The sequence below is a fragment of the Lytechinus variegatus genome, chromosome 4 (genome assembly GCF_018143015.1).
Source record: "Lytechinus variegatus isolate NC3 chromosome 4, Lvar_3.0, whole genome shotgun sequence".
NCBI lineage: Eukaryota > Metazoa > Echinodermata > Echinoidea > Temnopleuroida > Toxopneustidae > Lytechinus > Lytechinus variegatus.
The window spans coordinates 267,287-282,579 of NC_054743.1; the positions used below are offsets into that span (position 1 = coordinate 267,287).

The following is a 15,293-nucleotide window of genomic DNA, read 5'->3' on the forward strand; positions in this document are numbered from 1 at the left end:
GCATGCTACGTATCCTACTGTAACATGCCACACGCGTGCTCGCACGCCTACTATTGATTGCTTTGTGCTTGCATTGTTTCCTACCCTCGCCTGCTTCGTGCATGACTGCGCACATTCGGAATTACAATGATTGTTACGCTGTTTTGCATTGTATTGCGCATCGCGTGAACGCCGTAATTATCATTATTGTGTGCAGTGCGAACTCGGCTTTCTGACAGATCAACTTACTCATGCGGTTTACATTCGACTTTTTCGAGTATTTCTACATTTTTTACAAGATATGGCTCCACCTCCGAGAGGGAAGAGACCCAGGTTTTTTGATCCTGATGAGGTTCGTGAGATGGTTATGAGAGAGACACCACCAGCATTAGCTAGGGCCGATTCTGATTCGGATGAGTCGCTAGAAAGTGCGAGCGAGTCAGAGCCAGACTTGGAGCCGGAGAGGTCCGGCGATGAGCAGGGCGGAGAGGTCGGTGGCGGTTTAGGGACGGACGATTATCAGCATGATTCTGACAGCGAGGTTGAAGATGACGATCAACCACAACAACAGCTACCACAACAGCAACCAGACATGTGGATTGATCTCGGCGATGAAGACTGGGCACCTTCGTGGCAGCAGAACTCGTACCAAGAAAGGCCAAAACTTCTCTTCGATCACACCGACTACGAGCCTGTCGACTACTTCTCACAGTTCTTTCCTGATGAAGTGTTTGAGCTGATGGCAACTCAGACAAATTTGTACGCAAAACAGACCATTGGAAGGTAGGTTTAATTATTTTTTGTATTTCAATCTTTGTGTATTACCCCCCCCCCCCCCCCCACCCATGAATGATAAAGAACTTCTAACACATGAATCAATAAGTGGGACTGTGCTAACAATTTGGTTGCTAGACTGAGTCTAGAGTCTATATTGTATAAATACATGTAGGGCCTATATTAGAATAGTATAGACTGAATCTACACCAAGATTTTTCAGTTCAGTGTTTGACTGAGCCAGAAATCATACGGTCCCCCTATAAAATTCTTTGTTGATAATTTTTTTTTTGTTGCATAATTTATTATCCTGCGTTCCCCCCTAAATTCACGTGGACCCCCCCTGAAATGTTTGTGGTCCCCCCTTAAAATTAAGATTGATGACTTTTTTTTGTTTTTGCTTGTCGATTTTGCAATTTTGTTTCCTGCGTTCCCCCCCTAAATTCACGTGGACCCCCCCCCCTGAAATGTTTTCGGTCCCCCTAAAATTAAGATTGATGACCCTTTTTTTGCTTGTCCCACCCCCCTAAATGTTTGGGCTTCCACCGCAAATGCTGATCAAGATTTCGCAACAAAGCAAAGATTTCAACTGCATTTATAGACTAAAAAGAATTTGATTTCCTTACAAAATTTCTTTCCAAATTCCAATGGAACTTTACAGTCCTTTTCAGCTACAAAGTTGAATATTTGGTTAGAATTATTTTAGAAAAATGTCCTTGCCATTTCTTGATATTTTTTTTCTGATGGTCTGTCAAATGTTCCACTTCACTCTTACATTTATTTTTTCCATTATATTTTGGCTGTTAAGATTGTGCATGTGCCCGAGCTTCCTTTACACTCATGTTTAGAATCACAGCTGGTTGCAAAAATTAAATAAAAATCCAAAATACGCATTTCCTGTCATTTATTTGTTTCAATTTACTTGTGAAAAATGTATTATTGATAATCAGTACGATATATACTTTGTATAATCATTGACTCTAATGTTACATTTTTTTTCTCTCTTCAGGTTAGGTGTGCTGCAGCAACACTCCAGATTGAACAAGTGGACGGATACGACTCCTGCAGAGCTGAAAGCCTTTATAGCTCTTCAAATGGCGATGGGCCTCGTGACCAAGTCTGCTACCGACCAGTACTGGGAGGAAAACTGGCTTCTCGGCACACCTGGATTCTCTACAGTCATGTGTCGTAATAGGTTAGTATCTATCATTATCTATGTTTTCCATTTATTAGTTTATTATCTTGTGATCAAGACATTTGTGTTAACAATCTAGATTTATTGTGTGATTCATTTCATCATTTATGTTACAATCATACTGTAGGGTGGATATTGATGGGATGAGTGGGGTCCCAGCTGACTCAAAATTTCAGAGGAAGGGTTTTGGGCAGAAAGAAAATAAACCAAGTTTATTCTAATAAAGTCAGAGAGGGATAAAGTAATATGAACAGTAACGTTTTGCTGTTTCTGTCAATTTAGGGGAAGCATTAAATTCAAAACATTTTTCTCTTGTTTGGAAAACATTGTTTCAGATATATGCATTTTATATTTAAATTTTTAATTGATGTAAAAACAATATATTTTAGAGTCAATGAAATCAGTTTTGTAAAAACTATAATAATGTTATATATTTTTTTTATGTATTTTCAGGTACCAACTGCTAAACTCCATGCTGCACCTGGTCGACAATGAGCTGAGGATTCCCCGCGGACAACCTGGTTATGATCCTTTGTTCAAAGTCCAGCCTGTTATAGACCTTGTTCGCCCAACATACCAGCAGTCTTTTTCACCAGGTCGTGAACTGGCGGTCGACGAAAGCTTGGCACCGTTCAAAGGGAGACTCTCTTTTCGACAATTCATGCCTATGAAGCCAAAGAAGTTTGGTGTAAAGTTCTGGGTAATTACCGACTCATCCAACGGTTTCTGTCTGGATTGGAGCGTATACACCGGCAAGGAGGAAGGGAGAGGAGGAGACGGTTTGAGCACCAAAGTCGTCAAAGACCTGACTCGGCCTTATGCTGGGAGTGGACGCCATGTATACATGGACAATTTTTATACATCGCCACAGTTATTCGAGGACCTGAAGGAAGTTAATCTTGGTGCATGTGGGACCCTCCGTCTCAACCGAAGGGGCATACCGCCAATGATGAGGGAAGCAGCTGCCGCAGCCCGGAAAGGTGACGCACCAAAATTCTTCAGGAGAGGTGACATGCTGGGTGTCACATGGCACGACACAAAGCGGGTCAGCGCTCTGTCAACCATCCACCCATCTGGATGTCAACAGAGGCAGGTGCGTGACAGAAGATCGGCAGGAGGGGTTCGTCAGGTCACCAAGCCAACTGCAATCTGTGGCTACAATTCATCAATGGGAGGAGTAGACTTACTGGACCAGCGTATGTCCTACTATCGCTATCCTCACCGGCATATAAAATGGTATATGGTGGTATTCCACTTTTTACTTGAAGTTGCACTCGTCAACGGATATCTCGCCTATCGTTTGGCTACGGGCTCTTCTGTGTCAACAAGGAAGTTTCGGATGGAGGTCATCAATGGACTCGTCAATGGCTTCGTGAAGAAGCCAGCAGGTCGCCCTAAGGTACTAAGAGAATCGACACGTGACAACCGGGATGCCCTGAGATATGAAGGCCAACACTTCGCGGGGAAGAGATGCTCTGGTGGGAAGGGGAGATACTACCCAGACTGTGTTGTTTGCTCTAAGAAGAACGGAAATGGACGTAAGACAACTTCCTACTATTGCAAGCGATGCCAACTGCCCATGTGCTTGGAACCGTGCTTCCAGAACTACCACTCTCCACGTGCTTGAACACTGAATAGTTTACTGACTTGGCCCATGTGATGTCTTGGTTTTGTCACCTCTTTTAGTTTTATCTAAAGGACTATGCCATGGCAGTATCATTAGTGCAATCCTAATAATTGTGCAATGTTGTTTCTTATTGTTTTATCATGTATCCATTGTTTACTCTTAAATGATAATCTTATTATTTTTACGTTATCATTTATGTCTTATATAACTAAGTCAATGAATATGCACCGATTTTTCTGAGGTAGTTTGGAGGTGATGGCTGTTGTCTATTTTGTCTATTTTGTCTATTTCATAAGTTATTTTTCAAACTTTGTGCCATGATTATTGCCGTAATATATTAATTGAACACCTGCTTTATTTATGCAATATAGTTTTTAGTAATGGTAATCCTCTGACAAGCATTTACAAGGCTGAATTATTTTCTGATTACTGTAAATATTGTACATACAGTCATATTCAAATACATGTATAATGAGTTATTGACAATATTCCGTGATATTACTGGAGGCGTTGTACATATGTAACTTATGATGTGAAAAGCAATATTTCATTTACTTTGTTATTTATTGATAGCTGATATTTATTGTTTCTTTTGCACAGTCTGTGCATTTGAAAAACTTTATGCCATGAATATTGCCATACTTTACTGATTGAACTAATTGATAAAATGTTGTTTCAATTTGTCACATGGATCCAGTAAAATGTAACCAAACAGTATTCAACTGTATCACAAAGTTATTTGTCATTCTGTGAGTCAATAGTTATTATAGTTGGAGTTTTGTTGTTATACATGTATGGTGGTGATATGTGAAATAGTTAATTAATTTTGAATAGTTTTATAAGTAAATGAAAAAATAATATAAGACAGAATGAATAAGAAGATTGGTAAAATGGAGATTGAAGGATGGATGTGAAAGAGAAAGATATGCATAGAAAAAGAGGGGAGAGAAAGAAAGATGGACAATTGTGACGAAAAAAACAGGGAGAAATAGAAAAAGCGAGGTATGAGATAAGGAGATAGATAGACATGGAAGAGGTAGAACGAGTGAGAGAGAAATAAAGAAAAAGAGAGGGAGGGAGAGAGATAGGAACAAATAATGAAAAAATTTAACAGAGGGAGGAAGAGTAAGATAGTAACAGTGGGATAGGGAGATAGAAATACATGGAAGAGAGAGGGAAATAGAATACCTACTCCCCACCCCCTCCCTCCAAAAAAGAAAGTGTACAGCCATAGGAAGGGAGCGACATAAATAGGTTGAAATATCGTGACATATAGAATGTGAGAGAAAGAAAGATAAGGAGAGATAGAAAAAAACGAAGGTGAGAGGGGGAGATAGAAAGACACTGGTAGAGATACAAAAAAGGAGAAAAAATGAATAAAAGAAACAGGTGGGTAACGAGGACAAGAAAAAAAATGAAATATCAAGAGATTGAAAGAGAGAGAGAGTGGGGCAGATGAGAGAGTAAGGAGAGTGATATGAAAGATAGAAAAAACAAGTTATAAAAAAGGGAGATACAAAAACATGGAAGATAAAGAAACGAGAAAGGACGATAGAAAGTAATTTGAGAGGGAGAAGGAGAGAAATAAGGGGGAGAGTGATAGAAAGAGAAGGGGGAGGGGGTCGTCGTAAAATTATAGTGACATAGGAAATGAGAACTTAAATTAATATCAAACCATTCATCCACTCATATATTTGCACAATGAAACAAATCAACTATTTCTAAGCATGAATTACATTTATTATTTTGCAATTGAAGACGATTGTTCTATTACATGTAGGCTACATGGTACAAGAAATATGTTTTACATCGAAAGGTACAAATACTTCTCAAAATAAAACAACATTTATCGAACAGCTTTAACCAAATTTATGAGAACCAATTTATTTGACAATAATTTGTAACAAAAAACAGGAAGTTTGAGTATGAGACTAGGGTCCAAAAGCCTTATGACAGGATAAAAGCAAGCTTTTACTTGAATGAAAGCAAGTGTGCTCTTTGAAAACAAAGAGCAGGAAGTGGCAGTGCATGTAATAGCAAGTGACTATTGCCATGATGCCTACAAAACACTGAACAAAATGGAACTTCTTGATACAACTAATATTTTAGCAGTATAGATAATAACCAATCCATATAATGAGGGCACCATTATAAAGGGTATGAAATTTCCTACAACTTTACTACACAATATTTTGTGGATAAACTAATCGTTAGAGAGTTACAAGCAATTGTAATCATGACTATTGAAAGGAACGAATAGGACTCGTGACCCCAAAAACAATGTGGCACAGGGGGGTTTTGTGGCTGGCACAGGGGATTAGCATCGGATTAGCACTGTGGCATTGGGTTAGTAGTGTGTATGGCATGTTAAGAGTTAACCGAGCCAAAATTATGGATATAGAATCATCCCAGGTCTCCAGTCACGCAGAGGTCAAGAAACTACAAGAGCAACTGGAAACCCAAAATTAACAAGCTGCAGAAGTCAACCTCCCTCATTGATAATCTGGAGCAGTATACAAGGCGTAACAGCGTACGTATCTTCGGGATTCCAGAAAAATCAGGAGAAAATGTCGACGATGTTGTGTGCTCTCTGTTTAAAAAGGAATTACAAGTCAATGTATCCAAAGATGATATCGACAGATGCCACAGATTAAAGCAACGAGCTTCCAATGGCCACCCGCGTCCAGTGCTTGTAAAGTTCTGTTCTTACAGAGTCCGAGCTAAGGTCATTGGTGCTAGAAAGCTTCTGAAAGGGAAGAAAATGAGTATCCAAGAAGATTTGACACAAGTTCGCCAAATCGACTATCAGAAGGTCCTCAAATCGAGAGAAACTTCCAAGATCCTATCTTGTTGGAGCACTGATGGCAGAGTATTTGTGTCACTACCCTCCACTAATGGAAAGACTGTGAAGAAACTCATCACATGTGAACAAGATCTCTTGAATCTCTAGGACTGGACTTTACGCGATGAACTTATTGATCTTCCATTGTTAATGTCTTGAGAGTATATCGGGTATTTTTGTTTTACCCAACTGTAGTCTTAATTTTTCTCTTTTTACTGTGTAATTGTTGTTGGTTGTTAATTGTATTTGTGTTGCCCATGTCATACACCTGCTCTATCTGCAAAAATGATGTGAATGACATAGCTGATACTGCTAACTGTACTATATGTGAGTCCATTGCACACATCACTTGTCTAAATAAAGTAGGACTCGGTATCAATACATATTCGCCATGTCCATCTTGCCTTGCCTCTATCTTACCTTTCTTTAATATCAAAAATGAACAAGAGTTTGTTAATACAGTCTCATGTTCCTCATGCTTACCTGTACAAACTCGACATTTTGAGAACCTAGAGATTTTCTCTTCTCCTCTACTTGACGAGTCAAATTTTGACGAAACTTTTAGGGATGACAATAGCTGTAAATACTACTCGATTGACTCTTTTAATAATGCATGTAGTACATCTAACTTGAACACTTCATCTTTTTCTATATTCTATATGAATGCCCAGAGCTTAGCCAAGAAATTCCCCTATTGCATGAACTTATTACAGAGTTTATCACATAATTTTCAAATATATGGTTTCACTGAAACCTGGTTCAAGAGCTCTGTTTCCACTTTGTATAATATTCCTCATTATTCTTTTTTACAAAAATATAGACCACGAAGAAGAGGTGGAGGGGTTTGTTTATATGTATCTGATCAACTTGTCTATAATACACGTGACGATCTGAATTTCAGTTCTGAAAAATTGAAACTTTATTTATAGAAATATTATCAGGTACATGTGAAGAGACTTCGTGTATTATAGGGATCATATATCGCGCTCCTGACTGTAATCCAGATGTTTTTATCAATTCTTTACAACAATGGCTATGCCATATAACCCAGGAAAATAAACCAGCCTATATCATGGGCGATTTTAATTTCAACTTACTCAGACCTCATCATGCATCCACTCAAACTTTTTCTCATACACTTGCGTCTTTCTCATTGAGGCCGCTTATTACGAAACCAACGCGTGTATCAGCTACTTCAATTTCATGTATTGACAATATTTTTGTCAATCTCTGTAATAAAAAATCAAACGATGGCGTTTTATACTCCGATATATCTGACCATTTTCCTTTATTTCATATTTCAGAATCTAAACTACAAAATCAACCCAAAACAAAATTTACAAAACGAAATTTATCAATCGACAACCTTAACCACTTTTCGTCAATTTTGAGCATGCATGACTGGTCTGGTATTTTTGGAATTTAAGACCCAAATGAAGCATACAATATTTTTCTTTCTAATTTTCAGGAGCTTTATGATAAACATTTGCCCCTTCAGAATGTTGTAAATCGTAAATGTCCACGACAACCGTGGATTACAAGGGGCATTATTAAATCAATTAATAAGAAGAATGATTTATACCGCAATTTTTTTAAAAAGCCAACCACCCTGAAACGGTTGAAGTATGTATCATACCGAAATAGACTAAACTCACTTATTAGACTCAGTAAGCGCCAATATTATCATAATGCATTAAATACTGCATGTGGTAACACAACAAATACATGGAAAATAATAAACCATGCACTCAACAAAAATGCAGGTTCACATGTTAGTTATGTTCAATGTAAATGGTGATGTAACCCAGGATAAACAAAAAAAATCCGACTTATTCAACGCACACTTTCAGAATATTGGTCCAGAACTCAATAAAAATATTCCAATTCCAAAAAAAAAAATTAACGATTATTTGAACACAGATTTTCCCAACTCAATATTCCTCTCCCCTACTAGCCCCAGTGAAATAATTCAACATGTGAAAAGCATGAAGAATAGCAATTCCAGTGGTTTTGATGGTATATTGTCAAAAGTCATAAAGCATGTAATTTTTTCCATAGCCGACCCGTTATGTTATATTTTCAATCACTGCTTAAAGAAAGGTATTTTTCCAGATAAATTAAAAGTCTCTAAAATTATTCCAATTTTCAAAAAGGGTGATAAACATGAAGTAAATAACTACAGACCTGTTTCTATCCTGCCATTCTTTTCCAAAATACTTGAAAAAATTATTTATAAAAGATTATCACTCTATATTGAAAAAAATCAGTTATTACATCCAAGCCAATTCGGTTTTCGTAAAAATCATTCCATTGAACATGCACTTTTATATTTCATTAAAAAAAATAAAAAAATTAAATTGTATTACTATGGTATTCGAGGCACCGCCCTGGATCTTATAGAAAGTTATCTTAAAGGGCGGAGACAATTCACTTGTGTCGATACTTATTCCTCCCCTCTGTTATCTGTTAAGTGCGGAATTCCGCAAGGGTCAATTCTTGGCCCATTGTTTTTTCTTTTATACGTGAACGATATTAATAATTCCTTAACACATTGTGACACTGTTTTATATGCAGATGACACAAACTTAATATTTAGTAACAAAGATTCTGCAAAACTCACAAAGGATATTAACAATAATCTTGCCAATTTATTAGAATGGCTTCAAGCTAACAAACTCCCTATTAATGTTCAAAAAACAAAATTCATGAATTTTGGCTTTCATGAACAATTGATAAAAAATAATGATATAACTCTTAATTCGAATACTATTGAGAGAGTCAATTGTATTAAATTTCTTGGTGTTATTATTGACCAAAACTTAAATTGGAAAAGTCACATAGACAGTCTTAACCAAATCTTGTCAAGAAATTGTGGTATAATCTATAAATTGTCGCATGTATTACCTTTAAAAACACTTCATGTACTGTATAATACTTTGTTTTGGCCATACTTTAATTATGGTAACATATTATGGGGCAGAGCATCTCCCACAGCTTTGAACCGTACAGTGATCCTCCAAAAGAAGGTCATTCGCATCCTCACGCATGCAGATTTCCGTGCTCACACACCCCCTCTATATAAACAATTGAATATCATACGACTTCCAGACATTGTTAAATACCAAACGGCTTTATTCATGTATAAATACCACAAGCAAATTTTTCCCCATATTTTTGACATGTTCTCCACTGCAGACTCCCTTCATTCTTACTACACAAGACATATCTATTTGTTTATATATTTACATATATTACATATTTATGGGGTCCGTTTCATCATGAGTTACAAGTATGGTAACTACGATTGTATAACCAAACAATCATATAAATCAAGGTTACCACGGTAATCACTATATTAGCGATGTTTAAATAACTGTATGAAACGGAAGCCAGATGAAGAAAGCACTCGGCACGGAATCCATTTGTTAAAAACTAAGATTGCTGCATATATCTTAACATGTGAAAATTTGGGAATGGCAAAAGCAATGGAGACCTCTTCACCTAATCACGACTTGATTTACTCTTTTCATCTTCCCTTTTAGAATTAGCATAGGCCTATAAAACAAAATACAAATAATGCTTTGTTATCAAGTGACATTGCTTGTGGTATCGATACTTTATAGCGCGCAACGTATCGTCTCAGATTTGCGCTTGCTTGATTCGTTGAATCCTTGGCGTCACGAGCGCATAACAAAACGAATATATCAATAAATTTGCCAAGTTGACCTTTGTCATTGCGCTGATGTGCGTATTGTCTAATACACGTACAAAACCACAGTTGACGAGGGAGCATCGTACGAAATTAATATTAATGAGGGCTTATTTTAGCTTCTAATGGATTAAACAAAATGGCGGTAGCTTCGGGGGCCTGAAGTGAACGCTCTTGCTCTTAACTTCTTTTAATTTCTATCATTATTAGAAAACGAAAAGTGAAAGATAATTAACCAAAAGGGAGTAAACATAAAACTTGCTCATGTACATAACTTTTGGCGAAAAACTAAAACTAAAATTGGTGATTTAGGTCTAGGTTCAACACGGGTAATCCTGTCCTATACGGAAAGGCTTGTACAGTAAATCCAGGCGTTATTGGGGAGTTACTTCATACGTACAGTATATAGATTTCACTCCCCAAAACGCCCCAGGCTACTTCTACCCCCGTCTCGATCGGCCATTTTGTTACAATTCATAACAAAAATGGCCGATCGAGAGGGGGGTAGAAGGAGAGAACTTTTCGTTTTTTTGAGGTTCCAGTATGTGCCCAGATGTCAGAAAAACTGCCACTCGTTAGACCATCATCCATATAATCGTGGTAAGTGCTTGATTTCTGTTTTAACTATCTATTCGGAGAGTTATTTTGACCATACTTCACGCTTAGGTGAGTATGCCAAATTGCACGTACGATCCTGGGCTCCCGATCGCTCCGTGGCCGGGAGCCCCCTGGGTTAGCTAGTAATGTATGCGGGCAACAGATCAGCACGCACCGATCATCAACATTGATCACTCAGCTCAGTGACAGTGTCATGTAATGACATATGACTCATGACGGGGCCAGTGCAGTGCCAGTGGTTACTTATTCTCACTCTCAGTCTCAGTCAGAGTCAGAAATCGTACGACTTATCTTTATCAGGTTTCAAAAATAAAATTATGAAATATGATTATGAGCACTATTATTATTGAATAAGTAACGTTAACTTAACCCTATCTAGGCCGGGGGGGGGGGCCTCGGAGGCCCCCCCCCCCCCTCAACGAATCGCGCGATATTTTCGCCGTGCGAAATTTTTTGACCGCGCCGCTCGCTGACTTTTTACTTTCAAGTCTTGCGCAACTTTTGAGACCAATTTTGCGTCACTCGGGTACGTGGTTCCGAAATTACGTAACATTGAGTAAGTGCATGTCAGACCGAAAATGGCTCAAAAACGTGATTTCGTGTACAAAGTCAATGCAAATTGTGCTTTCAACCAAAATTCATAAATGTATGATTATTTTTAGTTTTGCTAGTCTAAATGTATTCATTTTATGCTTTTTATGATCACAGAAGAGTCCCCAACAAATTTCATTGAAAAAACAATGAAAAACAAAAGGTCAAAAAAACAAAGAAATACATAAGAAATTGCAAAAAACAATATAATACATAAGAAAATGATTTGATGTCACAATTTTTTTCATGTACACTTGCTAAGGACACCACAAAGAGTTTCTATACCAAAAATTAGTACATTTGGAGCTTTATTTAGGGAGTTAGAGGAAAAAGTATGATTTCGCATACTAATTACGCATAAATTAGCATAATCACTTAATAGCGATTCACATGAAATAAATTACTATACAATCTTGTAGATTATGTCCCAACCAACCCGCGTGCCAATTTTTGGCGCGATCGCGCGGTCGACGGCCGAGATCTTAGGGGGGGGGGCCTGGGAGGCCCCCCCCCCCCCCGGCCATAGGAACTCCCAAAATACCCCGGCCTAGATAGGGTTAAGTTAATGTGACTCATGTCAAAGACAATGATCTTCACAAGTTCAGTAACAGTATTAAAGTGTCTCTAAAGTTACGACGAATCTGAATGACCAACAAATTAAGCAACAAACAAAAAAGTCTATGAACGGGACCAAGCTAAAGTAGTGTAACGATCAAGCTAACCGCGAACAGAGGAATAAACTTTATTTTGTTGAAAACTACAGTAGATGGGCTGAAAAGTAATCTTACACGAATGACAGACCTTGACTTTGGTTTATAGTATATAAGAACAAAAATGCCCTTATAAAAATCGCCAATGGTATTTGAATGGTGCCGAATGGTAGTTGAATGGTTTTCTGAATGGTAAATGGTACGCGAATGGTATTTAAGTGGTGTTTCAATGGTAAGTTCTTAATGGTAATTGGTAGTTTATTTAATGGTAAATGGTATACCATATACCGAATGGTGTTTCAGTGGTATGTGACTAATGATATGATTGGTATGATGAATGGTATACCATTTATCCAATGGTGTCTCAGTGGTATTCAATGGTGTCTCAGTGGTATATGCTTGTAATGGTATGATTGGTATGATGAATAGTATACCATACATCCAATGGTGTCTCAGTGGTATAAAATGGTGTCTCAGTGGTATTCAATGGTGTCTCAGTAGTATGTGCCTGTAATGGTATGATTGGTATGATCAATGGTATACCATACACCAATGGTGTCTCAGTGGTATACAATGGTGTCTCAGTAGTATATGCCTCTAATGGTATGACTGGTATAATGGATGGTATACCATGCACCAATGGTGTCTCAGTGGTATACAATGGTGCTCAGTGGTATTCAATGGTGTCTCAGTAGTATGTGTCTTTGATGGTATGACTGCATGGTATACCATGATATACCCAATGGTGTCTCAGTGGTATACAATGGTGCTCAGTGGTATTCAATGGTGTCTCAGTGGTATGTGCTTGTAATGGTATGATTGGTATGATGAATAGTATACCATACGTCCAATGGTGTCTCAGTGGTATACAATGGTATCTCAGTGGTATTCAATAGTGTCTCAGTAGTATATGCCTCCAATGGTATGACCGGTATAATGAATGGTATACCATGCACCAATGGTGTCTTAGTGGTATACAATGGTGTCTCAGTTGTATTCAGTGGTGTCTCAGTAGTATGTGTCTCTATAATGGTATGACTGGTATGATGAATTGTATACCATATACCCAATGGTGTCTCAGTGGTGTCAAATGGTGTCTGAGTAGTATGTGCCTCTAATGGTATGACTGCATGGTATACCATTATATACCCAATGGTGTCTCAGTGGTATACAATGGTGTCTCAGTGGTATTCAATGGTGTCTCAGTAGTATGTGCCTCTATAATGGTATGATTGGTATCAATATGGTGTCTTAGTAGTATGTGCCTAGTGGTATATAATATAATCATGTTGGATAATTGTAAAGCTATAGTGGCTTAGTGGTGTTTGCCTAATGAATGCCATTTGTGTTAATGCTGAATGATATGCCCAATTGCATTACCCATTAACATAATTCCGAAGATTTAAAGAAAATATCGTCGGCCTTATGCCAAAAGGGCCTTAACCCGATTTTAGGGGTTCTGAATATTTTATAATAAATTTAACACATTTCATGTAAAACTTAATAACTTAACACGTTTATCGAAATTGGCTTCAAAAGCAAAAAAACGACCACAAACTTTTGATTATTAGAGAGGCCAAAACCTTTAAACGCCATTATCTCGGAATGGCCAAGCAGTTAAGGCCCTTTTGGCATAAGGCCAACGATATATCAAAGATTAAAAGGTATTTAGAGTTAATTAAATATTTGACCTGTGACTTTTATGCGAGCAGCTTCCCCAAATCAAGTGTAATCGCTCATGATTGTAAACATGGTCTCTTGCATTCTTTTAAATTGTCTTTGTCCTTATTAAGTAAAAGGTCTATATGTGTTTAAATATTATTGATCCAGTGGTTATGATACAATATTATAAATTTGTTATATTTTACTATTGTACATAAATTTAAATCTGATGCAATGGGTGCATGCAAAAATAAAATCAATCGGTCAATGAAATCTTTTTTGATAAAAAGGGTTTTAATTTTTAATTAATAAGTTTTATTCTATTTTTATAATCATTTTGCTTGTTAATGGCCGCTTTTTATAAAAAGAACTATATATTTAGTGTTCCAAGAAGATATTTGCAATCAATCCCAAAATTCGATCAGATGCAAATTTACAGGTGATGATACATTAAGTTTATCTAGAACATATCAATTTGGATTTTTTTATGGATCAGTTGCAAGTTTGCAATGAAAAGTATGACTCTCATGATTTTGGAGTCTGAAATTGATTTGCGTTCGATTGCGTCGATTGCAAGTTTCTTGCAATGCCCCATATTTTGCTAAAAATGAATTCACTGTTGGTTGTCTTGGTCCCCCAACCTCTATCAAATTCCCATCCGCAAACCCTGATTTGGTCTGTCTGCAACGTCAAAAGCCCCATCTGACCCATTTGTACGCTATTATAGCTGCTTCCAATCATGAATTATTTCACCCTTTTTTTACAAATGATATTTCCAAAATTCTAATTCTATTTTAGGCTCTAAATATTCTTTCCCACTTGTGGATGGCGTTTATAAAGAGGAGAGCTATTCTATAGGCCGGCATTACTTGATTGAAATGATTTATCCACATGGTCTTGCTCCCTCACCCCTATCAAAATTCCCTGCCGCCATACAGGGTATAGTACAATGTAACAGAAAAGAAATCTACTGAATGAAATCTCAATTTCAGTCATTACAAAAGCAAATTAAAAGGGAAGAGGAGTGAGTAAAAAATATATATATAAAGGGGAAAAAACAAGAAAAGAAAAAAGGCAAAGAAGAAAAGAAAGATTAACAGAAAAGAAAAAAAGACAACGAAAATAAAAAAGAAAATAACATAGAGAACAGGAAAAAAAAGTGAAGGGATCGAAAACTTTTTTCATAGATTCCAAGATCCAAGGAAAACAGTGGCATGCACTCACGCCATCATGGTTTCCAACCCAGAACCAATCGAGAGGAAAAAGAAGACACCCCTGATTTGGTTTTAATTCACCCCCCCCCCACCCATATCGGGATGTGTATTTATCTTGGCGAAGAAGTCCCCTCCCCCCATATTTTGTCATAATTTATCCCCCCCCCCCCATATGCTTTGGCGAGAGGGGCCGCTTGGCTGCTTGCCAGGTAGCTCTTTTATACGTGTTGTTCTCGCACTACGCACGCGCGAACGTCTAACCGCCAAGTGCAATATTTGAAAAAGAAAACTCGATCTACCGGTACTACCGTTTTGCTGTTGATAAGTCCGTCGATAATTCATCAAAAACTAAAGGAACACGGGTCAGATTCG

The 15,293-nt window shown here is 37.5% G+C and overlaps 1 protein-coding gene across 1 annotated transcript; it reads left to right on the forward strand.

Annotated features, from left to right (window-relative positions):
* The first annotated feature begins 212 nt into the window (after window positions 1-212).
* On the forward strand, window positions 213-4,313 carry LOC121413182 (piggyBac transposable element-derived protein 4-like). Its single transcript, XM_041605942.1, has 3 exons — window positions 213-762; window positions 1,763-1,948; window positions 2,402-4,313. Exons 1-3 carry the CDS (start codon window positions 281-283, stop codon window positions 3,573-3,575), a joined length of 1,842 nt encoding a protein of 613 aa, XP_041461876.1. The 5' UTR covers window positions 213-280; the 3' UTR covers window positions 3,576-4,313.
* Window positions 4,314-15,293: the final 10,980 nt, after the last annotated feature.

Excerpts from the sequence above, each read along its gene's own strand:
- LOC121413182 (XM_041605942.1), top strand. The coding sequence starts at position 281 with ATGGCTCCACCTCCGAGAGGGAAGAGACCCAGGTTTTTTGATCCTGAT. Across the intron at positions 763-1,762 it reads GCAAAACAGACCATTGGAAG|GTTAGGTGTGCTGCAGCAAC; the intron begins GTAGGTTTAATT and ends TTCTCTCTTCAG. Across the intron at positions 1,949-2,401 it reads ACAGTCATGTGTCGTAATAG|GTACCAACTGCTAAACTCCA; the intron begins GTTAGTATCTAT and ends ATGTATTTTCAG.